Here is a 24,336-nt window from a genome sequence, read left to right on the forward strand (position 1 = left end):
TGTGTTAGTTTATTGGCATCCAGGGCCACCAAAAGCATTTGAAGGGACATAAGCATAGGCGGTCAACCCCCTCCTTTGTCCCCCCTCACTCTCTTTGCTGCATTACAGTTCTCACGACTATCAAAACTAGCACCTTTAGGGGTTAAGTTAAACGTAAACTTTAATAGGAGAGTGCCTTTTAGATGGTCTTAGTTCCATTGTATGAAGAAAGTATAACACAGTATTAGATGATAGCATTTGCATTTTCATTTAACATTCCTCCATCTGTTACACTATATTGCCAAAAGTATTTGCTTGTCTGCCGTCACACACTGAAGAACTTGAGTGACATCACATTCTTAATCTATAGGGTTGAATATGTCAGCCCACCCTTTGGAGCTATAACTGCTTCAACTCTTCTAGGAAGGCTTTCCATGAGGTTTAGGAGTGTGTTTATTGGAATTTTTGGCCATTCTTCCAGAAGTGCATTTGTGAGGTTAGACTCTGATGTTGGATGAGAAGGACTGGCTCACAGTCTCTGCTCTAATTCACCCAAAAGGTGTTCCATCAGGTTGAGGTCAGGACTCTGTGCAGGCCAGTCAAGTTCTTCCACACCAAACTCGCTCATCTGTCTTTATGGACCTGCTTTGTGCACTGGTGTGCAGTCATGTTGGTCAGTGTCATCCCCAAATTGTTCCCACAAAGTTGGGAGCATGAAATTGCCCAAAATTTCTTGGTACGCTGAGGCATTAAGAGCTCCTTTTACTGGAAGTAAGGGGCCGAGCCCAACTCATGAAAAACAACCCCACACTGTAATCCTGCCCCTCCACCAACCTTTACACTTGGTACATTGCAGGCAGGCGAGTATCCTTCTCCTGGCAACCACTACACCAAGACTCATCCATCGGATTGCCAGACAGAGAAATGTGATTCTCCACTGCTCTAGAGTCCAGTGGCAATGCGCTTTACACCACAGCATCCAACACTTTGCGTGGTTCTTGGTGATGTAAGGCTTGGATCTAGCTGCTCGCCCATGGAAACCCATTCCATGAAGGGCTCTACACACTGTTAAGCTAATATGAGGACCACATGAAGTTTGGAGGTCTGTAACTATTGACTCAGCAGAAAGGTGGCAACCTCTGAAGTGTATTTCTTTTTATCTGCTCCCCCAGTAGCCAAACGTAGCTTTAAATCCACATTGTACTGTAAAAATGTCATTTTTCCTAGAGCCACTCTAAGTTAAACAATTACAGTCACCACCTACAATAGGGGTGGAGTAATATAGCCTCAAAATTATATAATGATATTTCAAGAAAATTGCAATAACAATATTTCTGACGATATAGAAAAAAATACTGAGCAACGTTACTTGCAGCATTTATCAGTGTAAGTAAATGAAGAGAATTTTTCATCCTTCTTATCCAATGAGCTACTGTCACTATCACTGCAAAATTCAAAGTGTGAATCTATTGCTACAAGGTGCCAGCAGCAGCCTTTATAGTGCAATACGGTGACATGGCATAAGTAAATGTAAGCATAAAAGTAGCCTAGGTAGTGTTTTCCCTGGAAATTTTAAGTAAAAGTATGAAAATGACTGCTTAATAATAATATTCACACAGTAAAACTGAAAAATGTTTTCTGCCTGGGATGTCGTGTCTTGGGTCGAGCTTTTTAACCACCTGCTTAAAACGCTGCTTTTCCACCATGTACCTGTATGGGTAATTTCCATCCACCTTTTGCTCTTCCTGTTATATGGAATGCAGCTAGCAAGAGCTCCGGCTGCTATCGGTGGAGTCATTTGTTTACATTTAGGTCGCACGTCACCTGCAGCTAGTACCTCGTCCTTCATAGTCTGGTTGTACCCAACTATGTGAAACATGTTTGTGGCCTCCACCTTCACCAGGAACAGTTTTCTTTTTTGCAAAGTACTGCGCTTTGTTGGAAGGTGTTGAAGTAGCTCCCTTTTACGTACTAAATCATCACTGAAGACTGACACACGTGGCTGTTGGTCCCAGAACATACCTGAGCTTGTTTCATTGTTGCACACAGTAGGGAAGGCAAGCGCATGGTGTTGCTATAGCAACGATATCGCGATATTACATCTTTATACCATGAAAAAATTATACCGGTATTATTGCAAATAATATGATATGGGACAGTGCTAACCAGTGTTATTGATTTGTGTGTTCAATTTTACAATTATTCACAGCTGCTGTGAGTGTTAGTATTTACAGATCAGTGAGCAATGACATGGACACACACAGAAGTCCAGTGTGCTGTTATTTCTCTGGGTTTTATTTAGCTCTTCCTGTGCATAGTGGAAATTCAAGCATCTGTTTCTACTGTGTGTGTGTGCGTGTCTTGTCATTTGTGAGGCTGCAGTCTTACCAGATGCTGCAGACTCTGGCACGTGAGCACTCCTCTGGTGGCATTTCAGGGTACATTCACCAGCGTACTTTCCCTTTTTAAAATGACACCATCCACTTCAATACTGTTTTGTGTGTGTGTGTGTGTGTGTGTGTGTGTGTGTGTGTGTGTGTGTGTGTGTGTGTGTGTGTGTGAGAGAGAGAGAGAGAATTTGTCATGTAGAGTTCTCAAGTAATTACACTGCTGGTCTTTAAACTGTGTCCAGATGTGCTTGGAGACTTATAAACCCTGGTTTGTGTGTGTGTTTGTTTAGTGTTATGGGTCATAGTAAAGCTAACTCTGTTTGGCACACAGCATGACAGCAAGCACTAGCACTTCCGTCTGTTGGCCTGCTGGCATTCTCCCTGACTGAGTTTACTTTCACTTTTTACAGTGTGCTGTGGTTTATTTAAAGGTGCAGTCTGTGTCTAAAACATCAGTATTCCCCAATATTCCAAAGCAATAAGCTCTGAAGCTACCCTCACTCCAGTTTGACCAAGTGGTCCGTTTGTGAGTAGACTTGTATTGTTTTACTTATATTTGACCTGCTTGGAGAAATGTTTTCTATAAAATCTATTTTTATTTTAGGTATTTTAATCCGGGTCTGGCATATAAGTTGGTTGTATATTTGCGCCACAAATTGCAACACAGAAGATGAAACTGTGGCTCCTCATTGTTAACCTTTATATCATGCATTTGCTCTTTGTTTCACAGCCATCACCACCATATTATTTCATTATCTTTTGTTAGTCTGTATAGAGCTCTCAACAGTTTCTAACTCCATCTTATATTGTAAAGGTACAAAAGAATGAGTGGAAGGAACAAAGTTCCCCATTAGGAGCCTGGCAGGAGGATTAGTTTAGTGATAGGAGAAACTCTGAAAACAGGGAAGGCTTGCATATTTAACAAACCTCCACATTTCCTATCAGGACCTGAACACTCTCACAGGCAGGTGATAACTTCCACTTCTCTGTATGGCTCCCATATGTGTGTGTGCGTGCATGTGTGTGTGGTTTCTGCCATAAAGAATAATTACTGTAATATATGGGCTCTTTGCCTATGTGATTAATAACCAGTCACCAGCTGCAGTGCTATGTTTTTGTGTGGATATGAGTACATATGTGCATCATTTGCATAATGAGTATATGTGCATGTTAACGATAGAATGGAAGATTGTGTTTATGTAACAGCTTGTGTATATGGTTGTGCGAAGCAACATTTGATAGAATGGAAAAGTAATCAACAGTTTGAACTGCTCCATCTGCAGTTGTGGACTGATGGTTGAACTTTGCTGCAGGGACGAGGCATATAATGTGTGTGTATGTATACATGTGTATATGAAGTGTTATACACAATTGTAATTTAATTGTTAATTGTATTTTTTTTTTCAAGCTCTTCCTCCAAAGCCAGCCAAGCCCCAGCAGCCCTCCTCAGATGGGATGGGAGGGGGCAGCAGCAGTGTCACCAAGGATGGAGGAGTGGGAGGCTCCCTGCAAGAGGCCGAGTGGTACTGGGGTGACATATCCAGGTAGCAAAAACTGAGCGCACACACACACACACACACATGCTGTTACAGTTACTGACTGACAGAAAACCCAGTGAGAGCTTATCACAGATGAAGCTAGGCTACATGAAATGTACATCTTGGGTGGTTTGTAGGGCTGGGCTATATGGCCAAAAATCATTTTGTTTCTCTCATGGATTTCTCTGTATTTCTGTGAAATCAGGTAAGATGTTACAAGCACTTCTATAAACAGTGCTGGTGACATGCAGAAATGAAGCAGTGCTATTTCAAAGCAACAGATTTTTCAGTGTTAACTGCAGCAGAAAGCAGTAGGTATGCCCCTGTCATACAAGAGCACTGACAGAAACTAAAGGTGGTCATGATAAGCAGCAGCAGCATTATGGATTTATTTACATCTAAAGCAACCAAATATGTGTATTATCGCTGCTTTACCTGCTGTCAGGCAGCTTTTTCTGACCAGTAAAACATGGGAGTTGTACTTGTAGTGCTTCCTCAGTTGGCCAGTTAGTTATTGTCTGATTCTTTTTTTTTTTTTTTTTTTTTTTTTTTTTTTTTGGTTGGTTTTTTTTTTTTTTTTATTAAGCATTTGTTTGGCTCTAAACCACTAATTTATTAAAGTAAATGTCACAAAGTTACCAGTAACTGCCATTTTTTGTGAGGTAAATGTTATTTTTGTCATTGGAGTCAGGTGGCTTTGAAATGAGCAGTTTCTTTTTAGCATGTTTAGCATCAGTGAACCTTTAGAGAAAATGTTGCGTTAAAGCATCAAGTTATTATTCTTTGTTAAAGCAGCACAGTGCTGTCTCCATGCTGCAGGAGAACTTTGAGAGTAAGCTTCAAGTCCATAGTGACTGTAGGGACAGAGTTGAAGTAGTAAGAGGAGAGCAATGTGGTTTTCTCAAAGAAAATGCTTTGTTATGCAACATGAAAACATTATTGTATTGTGTAATTCCATCTGTATTTTGAAAAGTTCTCAGTGTGTTTTAAAACATTGATATACTGTCCACCAGAGAGCTGGGCAAATTATCTTTATTCTTAAGGCTTTAGTCATTGCCTGACTTTCCAAAGTGCAGGTTAGCTGTCAGCCAAAATACACACACAGTGTCAGATGATAACCACACACACACACACACACACAGTCAGATGATAACCACACCTACAGTGCAGACAGTCAGTCTGCCACTTCTACCTTGTGCACAGCAGCTGAGACACTGCTGGCTGGGATCACCCCTCCCTCCGCTGTTAATTGATGGACTGTTTACTTTGAGGTGTGTGGCTGTGAGGAAAGTCCTCCTCGCCTGCCACTGATAATTGAAGGCAGACTTCTCCAAAATGAACACCATTTGTGGATGGATGTTTCTGTTTTGTCTTTAGGGAGGAGGTGAATGAGAAGCTCAGAGACATGCCCGATGGGACGTTCTTGGTTCGCGACGCTTCTACCAAGATGCAAGGCGACTACACGCTCACATTAAGGTAACACCACTGCACACAGACATTTACGTCTGTATCAGCGCATGATGTGTGTTAAACCACAGCTGGATCTCTGCAGGCTGTAAAGTGGTACAGAACCTCTGATCTTCTTTAATGCTGCTATCTCTAGTAAGCTGAACACAATTTTTGCTCAATATTAATTTTACTTCTTTATAAACTGATAGTGGTGAGAGTAGATGTTATAATTAGGCAATGAATATGTAAAATAGGCATAGGAAAAACATTAACATTTTATTAGCATTCCCCAAAACAATTGTGAATAAAATGTGCATGTTTTTGCACATTTCTAAAGGCTTTTAAATTTAAACAAAGAACTATTGCTTTTTGCTCGTACATGGCATCGTCCTCACGTGGTTCATGTAGACTTCATATAGTTCCTGGAATAATACAGAAACAAAACTCAGTGTTCAGTAACTAATAGTCAGTCAGTGTATTGCTCTACAATTGATTAAGTGTATGTAAATTTTTGTAGAGAGATTTATAAGTAAAATGTTAAAGGATTAGTGTTAACAGCAAGCCTTACCTGCCTTCCTGACATATTTTAAGCTTGTATTACCATAGTCAGAGCATGCTGCTATTTTGCTTTAGATTTTCATGGAATAAAATATTTAAATAATTCATTTTTAAATGAAAAACAAATATACTGTGTACTTTTTGTGTGACAGAAACAGGAATTTCTCTGTACTGCATTTGGAGTAGGGTGTGAGGCTCTGGTAATAAGACACTTTGGTGGTATTATTGCACATATAAAACAGTACAGTGTTGTGAAAAATTATTTGCCCCATTTCTGACAGCTGTGAGCATTCTGGTATTTGAGTTTCTATCTAAATTCTCAGACTTTTTATCTAATTTAGTGTTTGGTTCAAATTAAATAATTACAGTCAGTGATTTTAACATTCATGTAGATGAAGACAAAAGCCTCAACATGGCATTTAATCTATTATTGGGCTCAATTGGCTTCTCTCAAATTGTAAATGAGCCCACCCACCACTTTAATCACATTCTGGATCTTGTTCTGACATCTGGCATAGAAACTGAATGTTTATCAGTATTCCCTGAAAACCCTCTTTTGTCTGACCATTACTTAATAACATTTAAATTTATAATAATGGATTACACATCAGTGAGGAATAATTTTAATTACAGAAAATGTATTTCTGAAAGTGCTGTAATTAATTTTAAGGATGTAATTCATCCACTGTTATCTTCAGTGTCATGTGCCGGTAGAGTGCAGAGCAACTACTGAAATTCTGCTCCCACAGCGGTTGATTAAGTGCGGGACTCCCTAGTATAACTCATAAACATGAAATGGTGCCTCATTAATGTAGAAGATCTTGATTTAGTGTTGAAAAAGAGTTTGTTGCTCTATTTAAAAAAAAAAAAAAAAAAAAGAGTCCCTTTGTAAAGTTAGGACACCTTACTGTACATCACTAAAGAAAATAAGAAAAATTGCATTGTTATTGTTAGCTCTGTAACCAGGTTGACAAAGAGTCAGAGCTCTGTTGAGCCAAACATTCACTTTAACTAGTAATGATTTCATTAATTTCTTCACAAATAAAATTTAGAGAAAAAATATTCATAACCACCTCACAGATGTATCATTATGTACAGCAACATCAAAACTAGATATTTATTTAGACTCTTTCTCTTTAATTAATCTTTGTGAGTTAACTTCAATAATTACTTCCTCCAAACCATCAATGTGTCTATTATACCCCATTCCTACAAGACTGCTCAGAGTAGTCCTAACATTAATGAATGCTTCGATCTTCAATATGATCAATCTAGTATCTCTATTGACGTGCTATATGTCAGAGGCCTTTAAGGTGGCAGTAATGTAATTCTGCTGTCTCAAAGCTTATGGACCAATCTCTAACCTTCCTTTTATTTCTAAAATTCTGACCCTCTGCAGAGGAATGGCTTATTTAAAGTGTTTCAGTCAGGATTCAGAATTCATCACAGTATAGAAACAGCACTAGTGAAGGTTACAAAAGATCTTCCTATGGCCTCTGACAGTGGACTCATCTCTATGCTTGTCTATGCAGCATTCTATACTGTTGACCACTATTGCTACAGAGATTAGAACATGTGCAATGCAATTAAATCTGTTTGACAGACTCCAGTTTGTTCTTGTAAAAGGGGAGTCTTCTTCACACACTATGTTTACTTATGGAGTTCCACAGGGTTCTGTGCTAGGACCAGTTTTATTTACATTATATATTCTTCCCTTAGGCAGTATTATTAGAAGGCATAGCATATATTTTTATTTCTTTTTTTCCCCCGAAACATCACAAATAACAGTCAGCCATTCTGTGATGGTGAGTTTATCAAAGAGTGTTTGTTGGCTGAAATCGGAAATGAAATTGCATGATGTATACTTACGTTTGCATCCTAACTTCCCATTAAATTCACACAGGCAGGTCAGGGACAGTCAAAGCCCGAATTTGACCCATTTTACCGTACAGTGCCCAGGTCTGATCTAGATATGGTGTGGAAATGTTAGAGAGTCTGTCTGTCTTAGAATCCATTGCCAGTCTTTTTCATCCTGTGTTTTTTTTTCCATTATTCAGGAAAGGGGGCAATAACAAGCTGATAAAGATATACCACAGAGATGGGAAGTATGGCTTCTCCGACCCCCTGACATTCAGCTCTGTAGTGGAGCTCATCAGCCACTACAGGCATGAGTCTCTGGCTCAATACAACACCAAGCTGGATGTCAAGCTCATGTACCCCATCTCCCGCTTCCAGCAGGTACACACACTGCCTTTAAAACATGTACATTTTCACAGCTGCTCACACATCAGTCTGAGAAGATATTACATTATTTGTTTGGGCTTCATTACAAGAAGACCCTGGGTTTGCAACAACCCTTTACTGAATTTGTATAACAATTGTTTAAAAAAAAAAAAAAGTCACACATAACAAAGGTAATATTTAAACTATACACTATATTGCCAGAAGTATTTGCTTTTGTCTGCACATGTATATGAACATGAGTGACATCCCATTCTTAATCCATAGGGTTTAATATGATGTTGGCCCACAGTTTTGTAGCTATAACAGCTTCAACTCTTCTGGGAAGGCTTTCTTCAAGGTTTGGGAGTGTGTTTATTGGGATTTTTGACCATTCTTCCAGAAGCGCATTTGTGAGGTCAGACATTGATGCTGGATGAGAAGGCGTGGCTCGCAGTCTCCAATCTAATTAATCTCAAAGGTGTTCTATCAGGTTGACGTCAGGACTCTGTTCTAGAGAAGCGTGAATTGTAACTGTAGAGAACACATCTCCACAGCTCTAGCGTCCAGTGGCAATGTGCTTACACCCCGCATCTGACACTTTGCATTGCACTTGGTGATGTAAGGCTTGGATGCAGCTGCTCGGCCATGGAAACCCATTCCATGAAGCCTCTACGCACTGTCCTTAAGCTAATCTGAAGGTCACATGAAGTTTGGAGGACTGTAGCAATTGACTTGCAGAAATTTGGTGACCTCTGCACACTTTTGCACCTCAGCATCCACTCTGTCATTTTATGTGGCATATGACTTTGTGGCTGAGTACCTGTTGTTCCTAATCACTATGATATAATACCACTAACAGTTGACTGTGGACTATTTAGTAGTGAGGAAATTTCAGGACTGGACTTTTTGCACAGGTGGCATCCTATCACGGTACCACGCTGGAATTCACTGAGCTCCTGACTCGTTCTTTCACAACTGTTTGTAGAAGCAGTCTACATTCCTAGGTGTTTGATTTTATACACCTGTGGCCATGGAAGTGATTGGAACTTCTGAATTCAGTGATTTGGATGGGTGAATCAATACTTTTGGCAATATAGTGTAGTTTCCTAACTGCTCAAATATGCGCCCAGAGGTGTGTGAAAATGACTGGTGAGCGGCAAGACTCATTTCTAGAAAACCTTTGACAGCCTCATTTAATTTGTAGATAAATTTTTTTTCTTTTATTGATTTATTTCCCATTTTGTTAACAAAAACAAATACAAAAAACAAATAATTATATATTATTATTATAATCATTATTTTCATTTCTTTACCACACAATTCTTCAACATTTATCCAGTGCAAAATTGTTATCAGCTGGCAAAATATTAGCTTCTGATATAGGTGAATGCTTTATTTGCCCATAAATCTGTGCGTCCCCACCCATCATCAGATGATGCTCTTGTAGCTGAGAGGAAATACTTTAGAGTGGTAGTCAGTACCTTGAGATGTAATATTCATGTATATTTTGTGGACAGAGGGAAGTTTAGTTGTGTCCACTTTTATTTCTTCCAAGGAACTTGGTTAAAACCTGTCTCATAACCCACACTGGGTTAATTTCTAAGAGGTAACTTATCTGCCAAGCTACTGAAATGAAGGTGAGCTAAATGTAATCAAGCAACAAACAAGAAATCATAACAAGATAAATACTTCTTGATCTTTTAAGTTCCTTCTCATATTCTTTTTTGATAGTATTTCCTACTGATATCAACAAACCCTGCTTGTATACCCAGTGACTGCAGCAACATGATCACCTTGCCTCATGCCTGGGGCACTATGGGTGGCTTATTAACAAGCTTGTTCTGGATGGGTTTTTCCCTTGACCTTTATTATAAACAACCTTTTATTTATTTATTTTCTTTTTTGGTTGGTTTGTTTTCTCAACCATTTCCCTGTATGTTTCTGCAAGTCACACTGTCTCTAATATTCCTCTTTTCTCTGCCTAAATCTCTTAGGACCAGCTGGTGAAGGAGGACAACATTGATGCTGTGGGGAAGAAGTTGCAGGAATACCACAATCAGTACCAGGAGAAAAGCAAAGAATATGACAGACTGTATGAAGAGTACACCAAGACATCACAGGTACATCCATGTTCTGCTTTGCTATTTTTCTGTGTCTATTTTTTGTGTCTCAACTCACTCATCTCGTCCCTCAGGAGATCCAGATGAAGCGGACAGCCATCGAGGCCTTCAATGAGACTATCAAGATTTTCGAGGAGCAATGCCACACGCAGGAGCGCTACAGCAAGGACTACATTGAGCGCTTCAGGCGTGAGAACAATGACACAGAGATTGAGCGCATCATGATAAACTATGAGAAGCTTAAATCTCGCCTAGGAGAGATCCACGACAGCAAGGTGCAGCTAGAGCAGGACCTAAAGACGCAAGCCATGGAAAACCGCGAGACGGACAAAAAGATGAACAGCCTAAAACCCGACCTCATACAGCTGCGCAAGATCAGGGACCAGTATCTAGTGTAAGTGTATAAGACACAAACGTCATGCGTAACGGCACGATGGGTGATCGTCATACTAAGATTAACACACTTAATTTACAGATAATGCAGACAGTTTAAGAAATAGCATTAGAAGCCTACTTAAGAGGAACATGATTCTGGTTTTCATGGGGTTATGTTTTGTATGTTGTGTATCTTTGGGGATTTTTTTTTGCAGTTACTAGATATAATCAAAGAGGCTGATAGAGGAGAAAGGACTACTCAGTGGTAAAAACTGCTTTGTTTGTTTATTTTAATTCTTATTGTCATGTGGCATGTTAATCTGACATAATCAAAGATAAAGAACCAATTCCATGACATGTCTAATCTACTGATTTACCTAAATACCAAACAGTTAACAATCACCTAAAAATATTAAAGAAAGAACAGCACATGAACAAATCAATTCTGACATTCTCCATCATGTCTTAATTCTAGAGCCCAAAGCACATCAAACTGTTCGCTCAGAAACTTGTTTTAATTTAGTGAAAGTCCAGTTCAGCCAGAGATCAGAGGCCCTGCTTTATTTCTTTACACCCCACCCCACCCCCGCGACCCTGGAAAAGATAAGCGGAAGAGAATGGATGGATGGATTTCCTAGCAGTAATAATGCTTCTCTCTCCACTTCTTTTTAGCTGGCTCAATCATAAAGGAGTCCGCCAGAAACGAATTAATGACTGGCTGGGAATCAAGAATGAAAACACAGATGAGTGAGTCTCTACTTGTTTTGCTGCAACCCTAACCCTGTTGCTTTACTTACTTAGAGCAGCTTTAAATTTAAAGAGATGGATATATTAAATTCCTTTGTGTGCAATTTCTCAGTGTATTCTGTGTATGTGGTTGTAGAGGCTACTTTGTGAGTGAGGAAGATGAGAACTTGCCTCACTATGATGAGAAGAACTGGTTTGTGGGGGATCTGAACAGGACACAAGCAGAGGAGCTGCTCCTGGGGAAGCCGGATGGCGCATTTCTTATCCGAGAAAGCAGCAAAAAGGGGTGCTACGCCTGCTCTGTAGTGTGAGTACATACAACACATGACTAAAGTGATGTGATATCAATAGTTTTCACTTTCCAAACTCTGATTTCAGAAGGTATGGGTAACATTTTGTCTTCTTTCATTTGCACACAAGGACAAAATATTAGAGCACTTTTCAAAATATTGCAGATCAAAACAAACACCACTGCCAACAATAACTTCAGACATCAGTATTCAGTCAGCAGATAGTGAATACTATGCAGTGTTTCTCACACCGCATGCATCTGTGCCCACATTTTCTTATGTTAGTTGTTGTCTTTGTAATTTTGTCATGCAAATATTATGACAACTAACAGCAATATAAAATCTGCCTCTCCAGTGAGTTTTGGATTCTAACTCCACCGTCTTGACCTGCAGTTGACAGTGGTAGTCCTTATTCTGCTCTGCAGCCTCAGTGAGCTCAGTGTAGCAGCACATGGTCCAGTTCTTCACCTGCTGCAGGTACTGGTTAATGACCATAAAGTTTTTAATAACTATCTAGAGCAGAACAAGGACTACAAACACCAACTGCAGTCCAAAACAGTGGAGCTGGTCTGGATTAGAAGCTGAATGATGCTGAGTACCACCAACAAAGTCCATCTTGGGCACCTCTGATCACTTTTTTCAGTAGTTGTTTAGAAGAATTATCCAAATTAGATGCACTTAGAAGCATTTGTATATCAGAGTTGATCATTTAGACTAAACCCATTAACCTGGTAATGCTCTAAACCTGAGTTTTTATGCATGCTATAACAAGATAACAGATGAGCCAAAGTCAAGAACATGTTCAAAGTATAAAATATTGGTTCTTCAAATACTGAGATTTGGTTTTCTGTTGTTGTTGCCGTGCCACCACCCCCACCCCCACCCAACTTTTGTTACATACTGAGTTTTAGGGTGAATGTTCTTGAGAGCACTGATTCAAAAACAATCAATACATCTCTTTTTTTTCCAAGAACCTGCTAGCTTATTTTAGTAATAATAGAACAAAGCTGGTTGGAAGAACCTGAAATGCAGAAAGAAAGCATTGAATGACTAATGAAGTAACATCAAAACAGCTACTAAACTAAAGCACTCTTCTGTGTGTCTCCTAAGTGTGGAAGGGGAGGTGAAGCACTGTGTCATCTACAGCACACCACGTGGCTTTGGTTTTGCTGAACCCTACAACCTGTACAGCAGCCTGAAGGACCTGGTGCTCCACTACCACCAGACGTCCCTGGTGCAGCACAACGACTCACTAAATGTGCGTCTTGCCTATCCTGTCTACGCACAGATGCCCTCTGGACGAAGATGAACCCCAGCCAACCCTGTTACACAACTAACCCCACATGGACAACAACACTTCTGGGAAAAGGAGAATAGAGAGCATGATGAAGCTTAATAGGTGGAGGTGGGATTGGTTGAATTACAAAACAACCCCATAACCAGACCTGATAAACACAGATACAATTTTAACATTTGCTAAACACACATCATCCACCTTGGAATTATATATTTTTACAAGAACAATTTTGGAGGGCATTCTTTCTAAAGACTGCTTGATTTGCACAAGGAAGTTTTAAATGTTTTTGAATGTGGGGGGAAAAAGTGGCCGAAGGAAGGAAATGGAGTAGGAGATGTCAGAATTTCAGGTTGACCTCGCTGCTACCTAAACTCCAGCTCAGACGTTATACCAGAAACTCAAAAAAACTACAAGAACGATGACAGAACATTCCCATTTTCAAACCTTTTCTTTGTTCCCATCATTTTCTTCTTTTTTTTTTTTTTTTTACATCAGGTGTTACAACTTTTTTCAAATTGTTTTCATGTTTCTTTTTGTTTTTCTTTGTTTGCGGAGATGATGATGTCAAGTGTCTGTTCTCCATCCCTCTCCATACAAAAAGATGAAACAATGTAGCATAAAAGGCAAAGGACTAGTTGTTCCTTTATGTAGACTGCTGCTGCTGAGGGATTTGGATGGAGGGGGTGCACAAGTGACACAGAACAGTTTTGTAGTCTTAAAGACTAAAGTCTCGTATAAACGAACTGTTGAAATTTGTTTATTGCTTTTCTGGAATATAATTTTAGGGGTTTTGACCCTTCTTGATTTTTTTTTTTTTTCTTCATATTTCTCACACGTTTCAGATTCTCAAACAAATTTTAATATTTGACAAAGACAACCCAAATAAATACAAAATTAAATGTTTAAATGATGGCCTCACTTGCTTCAGTTAAGCTCAGTCACAATAACTGAGTCACAATAACTGTGACTGAGCAGAAACCACTGCTGGCCAAAAAGAAACACCAAAGGCTTGTTTCACAGTTACCAAAAAACATCTTGATGATCCCCACGACCTTTAGGAAAATATTCTGTAGACTGAGGAGACAAAAGGAAGGTTTGTGTCTTCTTACATCTGACGCAAAACTAACACAGCGTTTCATATCAACAGTCAAACGTGGTGGTAGTGGTGGTGGTGTGATGGTCTGGGGCTGCTTTGCTGCTTTAAGACCTGGACAGCTTGTTGTAAGTGATGGAACCATGAATTCTGCTCTCTACCAGAAAATACTAAAGGAAAGCTCAAGCGCACTTGGGTTATGTAGCAGGACAATAATCTGAAACACACCAGGAAGTCCACCTCTGAATGGCTAAAAAAAAAGATTTTTGGAGTGGCCAAGTCAAAGTCTGGACTTGAATCAGATTGAGATGCTTTGGCGTGATCTTAAACAGGCCATTCATGCTCTAAAACCCTGGAGTGTGGCTCAATTTAACAGGTTAAGGCAGCAAAGAGTGGGTCAAAAGTCCTCCACAGCGACATGAATGACTCATCAGTTATCACAAACACGTGATTGCAGTTCTTGCTGCCAACAATGCCAACCAGTTACAGGGCCAGGTAGGCTTGGATAGCTTTTATTTTCCTTTAATAAATTTAATAATCATTTAAAAACTGCATTTGTATTTATTTGGGTTGGTTTATTTTGGGTTATCTTTACCAATGGCTGTTTGAACTGAAATGTGTGGCAAATATAGAGATGTCAGGAAGGGGTAAATGCTTTCACAGCATTATGTGTAAATTCAACAGATCGGAACCAGAGGCCAAAGTTGGTGGGAAGGGGGAAGGCAAAGAGTCTGCCGGGATTTTTTTTTTTTTTTTTTGGTGAAAGCAAACCGTAAAGGAAAACAAAAACATGGTGTGTTTAAGGCCACACATAAAAATGAGTTTCAGGCCAAGTGCTTGTGCACCAAATAGCCTTTTTTTGAAAACAAAATGGTACGTAAACAAACGTCACAACCTTCAAAGCACGTAAACTCCATTTGTAACCAGAGTACTAACAAAGCTTTGACTGTACGTCAAAGGGGATGAGTTCAAACTGAAGCTGGATCAGTCAAAGGAGGTGTAATTAGCAATTAAAAACCCCCAAATTTTCTTTGCCTCCTCTCTCCAAAGGTAAAAGTAACACATTCAGTCTTTTCTCTAAGCTCTTTTTGTCCTGCCTCAATATAAAAGTAAAGTGGAATCATCCGGCTCAGCTGCCTACAAACTGATAATAATCTTGTCCTTCATTTTTGGCATTGAAGGAATCGGTGGGAATGAAAGGGTTTTGTGTCAGTGTGAATTTTTACCCTATGCAAGAATGACTTCATTTGGATTGCCTGTCACAAATTTGTGCCAATTTGCTTTTGATTTTATCTTTGTATATAATTGGGACATGTAAAAATCTCACTTTGAATTTGGCCTTAACACACATTGAGGCAAGATGGTAAGATTCTTTCCAGGCCTGTGAAAGGCTAAGCTTGGTGAAAAATGTTGCCATAAATGCTGCAACCCATTTTATGTGTGGTTTAAACAAAGACATGAGATAATGCTATATGACTGAGTACTGAAAAAACTGGGGTTGCTTTTGTTTGAAAACCTAAGGAAATAAGCTTTGACTAAATGTTTTATGTGTAAGGAAACCAGGTACATGAAGTTGATGTCCTGAGCTGAAGATACAGGCTTTAGAAGAAAATCTGAAAACTTGAAAGAATGTGCAATCTAGCTTTGTGTTAAAGTAGTTCTGCAGTTAGAGAGAGATGCACTAAAGTCAGGGAGATAATCACAGTCAAGCTGTTGGCGTGAAACACAGTGTTTGTCTGATTGCTGATAGTGTTTGGTTTTTATTTGAACCCAAAACTTCATGCTCTATGCTTGACTTTCTAGCCAGTGGTTGCATTTTCTGTCAGACTAAAGAAAAGAACAGCTTCAAACACGAGAGCGACAGTCCACCACTAACTTATGTTACTCTCCCTAGAAACATGAAATTATCTATTACTGATTGGCTGCTGTTGTGAATATACAGCTCAGCAGTATTTCACAGGGATCAATTTGGCTTATGTCCTTTCTGATCTGATAATTTGGTTAAGGTTAAGAGAGTAGTGGCTAGGCATTAGCCGTTTTTGTTTTTAAATAAACAGACCAGGGCATGTACTTAAAAAAAACAAACAAAAAAAACAAGATGCTGGTTACAGAGTTGGACAAAGCACCCCTCTCTCTTCCCCTCTGTCATTTGTGGGGTTTTCCCAGTTTGATAACCTTGCATTGGAGATCTCAAACACTTACACATTGCCATTGTTTGGGAAGGTGCAGAGGACTATGGAAGCTTGTTTCTGCCACTGAGAAAAAAAGTTAACTTGAAATTTTGAGAAAATAACTTGAACACATTGATTTTCTCGCTACCTTTTATGCAGTTGTTTGCTAGAAGGCATTCAAAGCTCCAAAAAAACTGCCAATTTGTTCACGTTTGCTATACACTGGTAGCTCACTGATGCTGTCGCTACCCAATTTTGAGTGTGCCAATATTCTGTCATCTGTCTCCGGGTAACAAGGAAATGACTTCCTTCATGGAGATTCCTGATTGGTAGAGTTAACATGAAATTTCAAGTTATTTTCTCAAAATTTTGAGGTCTTGGTTATATTCTCGAAATTTTGCGTTATTAACTCAAAACTTCAAACTATCATTAGCCAAAAATGTTTTTTCCCCGGTGGCAGAAACAAGCTTCCATAGGAGGACTCGTGAGTTCTGCACGAGTCTCTGTCCTCAACTACTGTAACTGCAGTGTGTTCACATCTACAATTATTCCCATAAAACCCACCAATCTGCTAATCTGGGGGGTTGTTAGATTCTATTTGCTGCAGGTAGATGAGCTACAGGAAGTGAGGTTTGGGGGTTGAAAGCCATTGGGAGTAAGTTTCCCTTTTTCTGCCTTGTTTTTAACTGCAGACTGAAACAGTTAGATTTTATATTGCCAGACTCAAAGACTCAACCAAACAATGCAAGTTTGATTAGTTTCCACATGTATTCATGAGTATCCATTATAGGATAAAATGGAAATATATAGAACTCACTTTGACCTCTAAGTCCTTAGTGGTGTAGCTCAAAATTTACACAAAAACAAACTGGCCCAACTGTTAATTTGTATGACATCTTAATGACCACTTAAGAGATTTGCTGCCAAATTTTCTTGAAAACTTCTACCAACCTAACTATTCCAATTCTGACATCCCAGGTCAGCTAAGAATCGCAGGTGTAAGTGGAAGCCTAACTTAAGGTTAGCTGTGTCCTGTTTCAGGGGCTTTTGAGACATTGCTGCAGTGGGAAAGAGTTTCTCAGGCTTTGTGTGTTTCTGTAGAGGTTTGGATCGTTGGGCTTCCAGCTCTATTGCAAACTTTGTATTTTGCAGTTTTGCAACTGTCTAAATTTGCTACTAAGATTTTTAATTTTTTTCTTGCAATTCAGTGTTTTGTTTAGTGTCAGTGATTATACACAAGCTAATTTTTGAGAATTTACAATTACACTGTGGTGAATTATCTGCAAATCATCTTTTTTGCAGAGGCGCACATTCAGCCTTCCCCTTTAAAATCAGCCTCTGAACTGGGACACAGCCTTTGAGCTTCACTTTCTTGGATTAAGTCACAGGTTGTCTTTGCTTTTTTACGTGGGGTTTGTTGATGTCGATATAATCTTGAATGTACAGCAAAGGATTGGTCCAGATGTTTTTTTTTTTTATTTGTTTTTTTTTTTCTTTATCTAAAGCACCACAGTCATGTTAATCTGAAACTGACACACAATACATAAGGTGCTACTGGAAATGCAGGCCCGTTTGATTCAGCAGACTTTTTCCATCACATAGTTTCCTGTCACTGACCCTCAGGTGTTTTTCCAAGTTTACCGTAGAAACTACCACACAACAAAGCCAGCGTTTGAGGAAAAAAAAAAGATGTAAATCAGGGTTTTTGTGCATTGATACTTCAGTCACTCTCATCAATTAATCTAGAACCCCCTGACTTTGACTTCTGTTTTTTTTTTTTTTGTTGTTTTTAAGTGTCCTCCCTTTAAGAGTCTTGTACCTCATGGCTTCCTATAATTAGATGCAGCATCATCACCAAATGCATGTCATAGTCTTTCCTTTCCCTCAATCACAGCACAGTCCATTTTTTTCCCTCTCCCCATTAGCAGACTTTAGTGTTTTCCATGGGGAACTCAGAAATCCCTAAGTCTATTACTTGAACTGTATTGCATTGCTCACTGTTGAATGTCTTTATATAAAATGATACATTTATTAAAGAAAAAAATGAAAAAGTGAAGAGTTCCCCTTTGTTTTCTGGTGAGCAGGGATCAGGTTTTTAGTGTATCTACAGTATTCGTTACAGGCAAATGTAGAGCTACTTTGGGAGGGAAGGAGGTTCCATTTGAAACTTTTCTCAGATATGTTTGGATCGTCACATAAGGCTTGACAGGGCTTGCACACATTTACCTGTAATGTCTGTATATGCGTCCAGAGTCACATTTACAGAGATGTCATATATATACCTATATATCTATATATAAATATATAAAGCTTAAAAGAAGCAACAGTTTGAAGGGTTGGTTTAGTCACTGGTCAACTACCACCCCCCCCACACACACACACACACACACACACACACACACACACAAAAGAAAAACCATTAATACCAAAGATTTGAGTTCTTAATGTTTGTTGTTGATTGGAAAAGGGATGTTTAAATGATTTTTTTTTTTTTTTTTTAATGTTCATTTCATTGATGGTATCACAACTCACAAGATAAAAGTATATTGTGTGAATGACTGTCACGTAGATTATTGGGCGATCAGTTCATTTGTGTTAGAGTTCAAACGACTTTACTTTTTGTTGTTTGTTTTTTTGTTTTTTTTCATGGCATGTCCGGAAAGAATCACTGTTTAGGTCCTTGTTCAAGTTATGTTCCATATATTAGAATTACCATAATCTGCACGCACCGGTTAATGTGCCATTGCTAAGAATTGTCTTCTGTTGAGGATTTAAAAGAAAATTACCAAAAGTAGTTTGCTTATGCTTCTTTATTTATTTGCATGTCGTTGCCATAGTTACGGTTCAGTCTAGTTTGAATTTTGTCTTTTTTTTTTTTTTTTTTTTTTTTTTGGAAAATGTCCTGCAGAAATCAAGATCAAATCTTAGTTACATTTCAGATTCAGTTTTGAGTTTTGTTTTTTTGTTGGTGGCAGTGGGATTTTGTTTAATGCAATGTGCTGTTTATGAAAAATGAAATTCCAAAAGTCAAAATGAACATGATCTACAAGTTTTCCTTGTTTGCTCTACAAACATTAAATGTTTGACTAGACTTAAGATCACATCTTGTTACCACCCTCCTCCCTTCACCTCCCCAGCAAGATTTAGGCTTATTCAGCACAATATTTAGATATTGGTTTTTTGGGGGGACTTGAGGAGTTTGGTACATTTAACAGCAGGGCTCTATTCCAGGAAGCATGTTCACTCGGTTTATTTTTAAACTCTGAGATTGGCACCTCTGAGATTTCTGTTCCAGAACAACTGATGAAAAAGTGGCTGATATTGAAATATCAATGGCTGGACAAGGCTGGAAAAGGCTGAAATTAAAGATAGCACAGAGGCACTAATCATGGCAGCACAGAAACAAGCTCTGAGCACAAGACCAATAGAGGCTGGGGTCTACCATACCAGGCAAGACCCCAGATGTCAGGCTGTGCAGAGATGCCCCTGAATTTGCCCCAGCCCCCATAACAGTGGGGTGCAAGATGCTAGCAGGCAGGGCATACGTAGAATGCCATAACCAAGTGGCTGGCATAGTATACAGGAACATCTGTGCAGAGTATGGCCTGGAAGTCCCGAGGTCAAAAATGGTACATGCTCCCACGGGTGGTTGAGAATAACTGTGCTAAGATCCTGTGGGCCTTCCAGATGGCTAACCAGCCGGACATAGTAGTGGTGGACAAGCAGATGAAGAAGGCCATAGTGATAGAGAAGCTTGAGAAATACCAAAGGCTGAGAGAAGAGCTAGAGAGGATATGGTCTGGTGGTAATCGGAACACTGGGGGCAGTAAACCCCAAAGTGGGGTAGTGGCTCCAGCGGATTCCAGGAACAACATCAGAGATCTCTTTCCAGAAGAGCGTAGTCCTGAGAAAAGCTAAGATACTTTGCAGGACGCTCGAGCTCCCAGGCCTTTGGCAGAAGGCCTGAGCTTGAAGGACAAACATACCGCCTGCAGGGCGAGTGGGGATTTACACACACACAAAATTGATGGGTCATCATTTACTCAGCTTGAACTTTGATTAGATGAAGCTGTAATCCTATTTTCTTTTTTATTTGATATTTACATCTAATTATTTAGCTGTAATCTGACAGGACCAAAGTGTAGGTGGCAAAAACCGAAGATAGAAATCTGGTGAAAGAGATCAGACAGTTTGATGGACCTGTGATATTAGCTACCCAGACAGCAACCAACTTCACCTTCAAGACAGGTTTTTTCTCTTAAATAAAACTGCTATAGTTTGACCATTTCATTGTTTGCATAATGATTTGGTAAAATTTTAACCTACTGATGGAATGTAACAACCTCCCTTTTTTTTTTTTTATGAAGAGTTTCATTATTTCTGCCATTATAGGATAAAAAATCCTTAATGAGATTTACAGAAAACTCTGCTTTAATGTTCTCCAGTTTAACCATTTCATTCATAAACTTCCTGTTTTACTGAGTTACTATTAATAGTCAGAGTTCAGTAATGGTTTTAGCTGAAAAAATGCAGGGTGGCTTTCAAAGTCTTTAATTAATGTAAAGTTTTATCAGTAAAGGCAACCGTGTTATAAGAAATGCCTCAGCTTTAATAGATTTCAAATATGTCAAAATAATTTTGGTAGGATGAGCTATTTTAGATCCAGATGGGATGAGCTTGGAAATGAACAGAACCAAACTGGATGTGGGCTTGATCCGGTCTGAATTCATGATCCTTATCCATTTGGGATCTGAACACAGTTTGCTGATCCGTTACGGAGCCTATGATGCCATCAGGCGGATCCAGTTCAGGGTTGATTTTCAGATTCAGGTGATTTTCCGTTGAAAATATGTTAAGTCATAATCTGAATTTTAGACATCAGACCTTTCAAAATCTTGACAGCATTTAATCACTGAATCTCAATCTGTGAACAAACAGTGTCTGTAGTTGTATTTAAAAAAAACTCACTTTAAAATGGATTTAGTTCCATTTAAGTCTTAAAATCATTCAAATGTTTACATTACAATGTCTCCAAAATTCCAACAGTGACAGACATTTTTCCGTCAGTGTGACCGATTACAACATGACAAATGATAAATGAACTAGTTCTTATATAGTGCTTTTCTACTCTGAGCACTCACATGATCAGTGTTTGTGTCTAAAGTTTTAAACAGATTCTTTGTATTTAAATGGGATTCCAACAATAATGTACAGTAAATGTTTGCAGTTTAGGGAAACTGGCTGACAGGAAGACATCTGCATCAATATCATAGAGTTTTAAAGATATATATAGATTTTATTCTGAGTTATTAATTTTTATTCTGATTTTATTCTGAGTTATTAATCTGCAACATAATCACTGTTTCTGTTCTTGTATATTTACAGCTGAATGATTGTAAAAGTAGTCATGTTAAGTACACAAAATAGCAAACTATTTTGTGTACTAACGTTTCAGTACTTGTAAAAACAGACAAATTTATTTGTGCTGCTCTGAGCTTTGACAGTGACTTTATAAATGAGGAAATTAATCGGAATGTCAATTAGCTGATTCAGGTGCAATAGGAAGGGAGAAGGAGAGAGAAACTCAGTTTGTTGGAGAAAACATGCCAGCAAGCAGGTTTAGTTCAGAGTCCCCCGGTAACCGACTCAGAGTCTGTTTCTGGAACAGAAAACCCAGAGTTTCCCTCATCTCAGGGTTAACAAACTCAGAGGTGTTAGCTAAACCTGCTTCCAGGACTGGGTCCCAGGGCTGATTGACACTGATGTGATTCAAAATCTTCATTTTGATTTCAAAAGCAGCAGTGATGTGTTTGATGAAGACGGAGCTTTGACATCACAATAAAAACGGCTCACCGATATGAAGCCAACAGGAGCCCCCCAGCCACCACCAAGATATATATATTTTTAAATATCACAAATGAACTATTTTAAACATTTCTGCAGGATGATTTTCCCTTCATGTCTCACTAAATAACTACATGCAATATTCCCTTTTTTGTCAGAGGTTCATCACCTTTTTGTGCAGTTGGAAATCCTACAGTACAAACTTTTCTGTACACCTGGAGTTTTCCTTTATTAGTAGTAAAATAGGCAAAAAGGAAAGTGGTTAAGAAGGTTAGTGGGAGAAACCAAAATATTGTCAAGTTTACTTTTAATGACTGTTTGGTTGAGTTTTTTTTTTTTACTTCAGAAAACTCAACACCAACTTAAATAACCCCAGGGAACAGGTTTTATGTTCTCCTCTCAGAAAATAAAGGTACATTTGGATTTTAACAAAGGTGCAGGCTCAGTAACAAAAATAATCCTGTTGTTACCTTTTTTCTGAGTGTTTATACTCACTGTCATTGCAGGACTGTTAAAATAGCAAGTGTCTGTTGTTTCTCTGATTATTACTACCACTAGTACTACTACTCACCCTTAAGCAGTTCTGCAAAGTTTTATTTGCAGCCAGGTTTACATATGTTTGATTCTCACAGAGGAGTCAAGTTGTGTTCTGATGACTGCTGATCTCTGTATCAGTTTCTTATTAAAAAAAAAAATAAAAAATTAATAATAAGGGTATACAACACCCCCTCCCCCCTTCTATGCCTTTTACCCCTTTTTGAAATACGTACAGATCCAGCATGCATACTTGGTATAATTGACTGTTGTTTCTTGTGTATAAAAAAAAAAATGGTTAAAAAAGATGTCTTTGAAAAGCAACTGTTGTTTGTCTGTTTATGGTGTATTCAGATCTGAATTTAATATAGCAAATTTAACATCACTGCTTACAGGTGTAACAAGTTCTAGTCCTTTTTGTGTCAGCTGTTTAATGCTATAACAAAACTGAGAAAGAGGACCAAAGACGTATACATACCATTGGTACATCACATGAATAGACAATGAGCTTTGAATATTCTCAGTGCAAATTATACTGTAGAAACTGTAGCACAACAAAGTGATCAAAGATTTAAAACACTGCATAAGACCGATGCACAATATATGATAAGACAAAATTCCAAGATCCTGATTTACATACAACAAAGAACCACAGACTTGTACCATGACTGAACGAACTCTGTTTTTCGGTTGACTCGGACTGGTCTCTTTCTCAGTGTTACCCTCAGCCATATCTGCTTTTGGAGTTCTTGGTATTCTCTTTGAAATGATTTTTGGTCCTTCACCAGACACTTTACTTTCTCGTATCTGTTGCAATAGTTTTATTGTTTATGGGCTAAACTCGTACATTTATCAGTGGAATTCCACCATATTTGATTCTCTTGCAGAATAAAGAAAATATTTTGTTCAAATACCAATTCTTGTGTGTCTGTATTTTATTGTAGTCTTTTGGTAAATACTTCCAACTCAAAGTGTATATGGCAATATGTAATGTGCCTGAGCACGTTTGTACCCCAAAAGTGTAGTTCATTTGACTAGTGTGATCACTGCATACCATGCCTAATTAAGTTTGGCTCATCTGGCACAGTATGCATGTAGTGTGATCGATATCATAAGTGTCACTATTTTCCAAATTAAGCCATAAAGTGCATAAAATTATGTAATTTGTGCTTTTCAATAGCACATTTATAAAAGTGTGTGTGTGTGTGTGTGAGAACAGGTAGCACAAGAGAAAGGAGTTGAGAGAAACTGTTAAGGATAGTATTAGTGCAACTGTGGTGTGCAGTGACTGTTACAGAAAGACAAGCAGAGACAATCAAAATGAAAAACAAATTTTCCTCCAGAGGTTAAACAAATTGGGCCTGATTGACAGATGACATTTTGTGCTGCCTGTCTTTCCTGTATGCTCACAGCCTCCTCCTTGTTGCACTCTTTTTGGATGTCTTTACCTTTCCGTACCCCATCCTGTCGGAAGAATTTTAAAATATTATTACTTCTTTTATCAACTAAATGTTTAACATTAAGTCAATACTATTTTATTTACATAGTGACAAATCATAACAACAGTTGGCTCAAGGCACTTTATATTGTAAGGTAAAAGTCCTAAAATAATAAACAGCACCTGGTATTCCCAAGAGGTCTCCCATCCAAGTACTAACCAGGCCCCACCCTATTTATCTTCCAAAATCTGAGGAGATTGGGAGTAGTCAGGTTGGTATGGCCATGAGC

At 38.6% G+C, this 24,336-nt stretch overlaps 1 protein-coding gene and 1 pseudogene across 3 annotated transcripts in view; one reads left to right on the forward strand and one right to left on the reverse strand.

Annotated features, from left to right (window-relative positions):
- pik3r3b (phosphoinositide-3-kinase, regulatory subunit 3b (gamma)) overlaps positions 1-13,409 on the forward strand; it is a 273,792-nt gene extending 260,383 nt beyond the window's left edge. For all 3 annotated transcript variants that reach the window (XM_030727072.1, XM_030727073.1, XM_030727074.1), the window contains 8 exons: positions 3,778-3,913; positions 5,285-5,383; positions 7,972-8,152; positions 10,132-10,257; positions 10,332-10,651; positions 11,305-11,379; positions 11,516-11,686; positions 12,780-13,409. In XM_030727072.1, coding sequence (XP_030582932.1) covers positions 3,778-3,913; positions 5,285-5,383; positions 7,972-8,152; positions 10,132-10,257; positions 10,332-10,651; positions 11,305-11,379; positions 11,516-11,686; positions 12,780-12,978 — 1,307 coding nt within the window. In that variant the 3' untranslated portion in view covers positions 12,979-13,409. The remainder of the gene's footprint in view (positions 1-3,777; positions 3,914-5,284; positions 5,384-7,971; positions 8,153-10,131; positions 10,258-10,331; positions 10,652-11,304; positions 11,380-11,515; positions 11,687-12,779) is intronic.
- Positions 13,410-24,217: 10,808 nt separating this feature from the next.
- LOC115779678 (uncharacterized) lies at positions 24,218-24,336 on the reverse strand (annotated as a pseudogene).

This window comes from Archocentrus centrarchus, chromosome 4 (assembly GCF_007364275.1).
Source record: "Archocentrus centrarchus isolate MPI-CPG fArcCen1 chromosome 4, fArcCen1, whole genome shotgun sequence".
Lineage (NCBI taxonomy): Eukaryota > Metazoa > Chordata > Actinopteri > Cichliformes > Cichlidae > Archocentrus > Archocentrus centrarchus.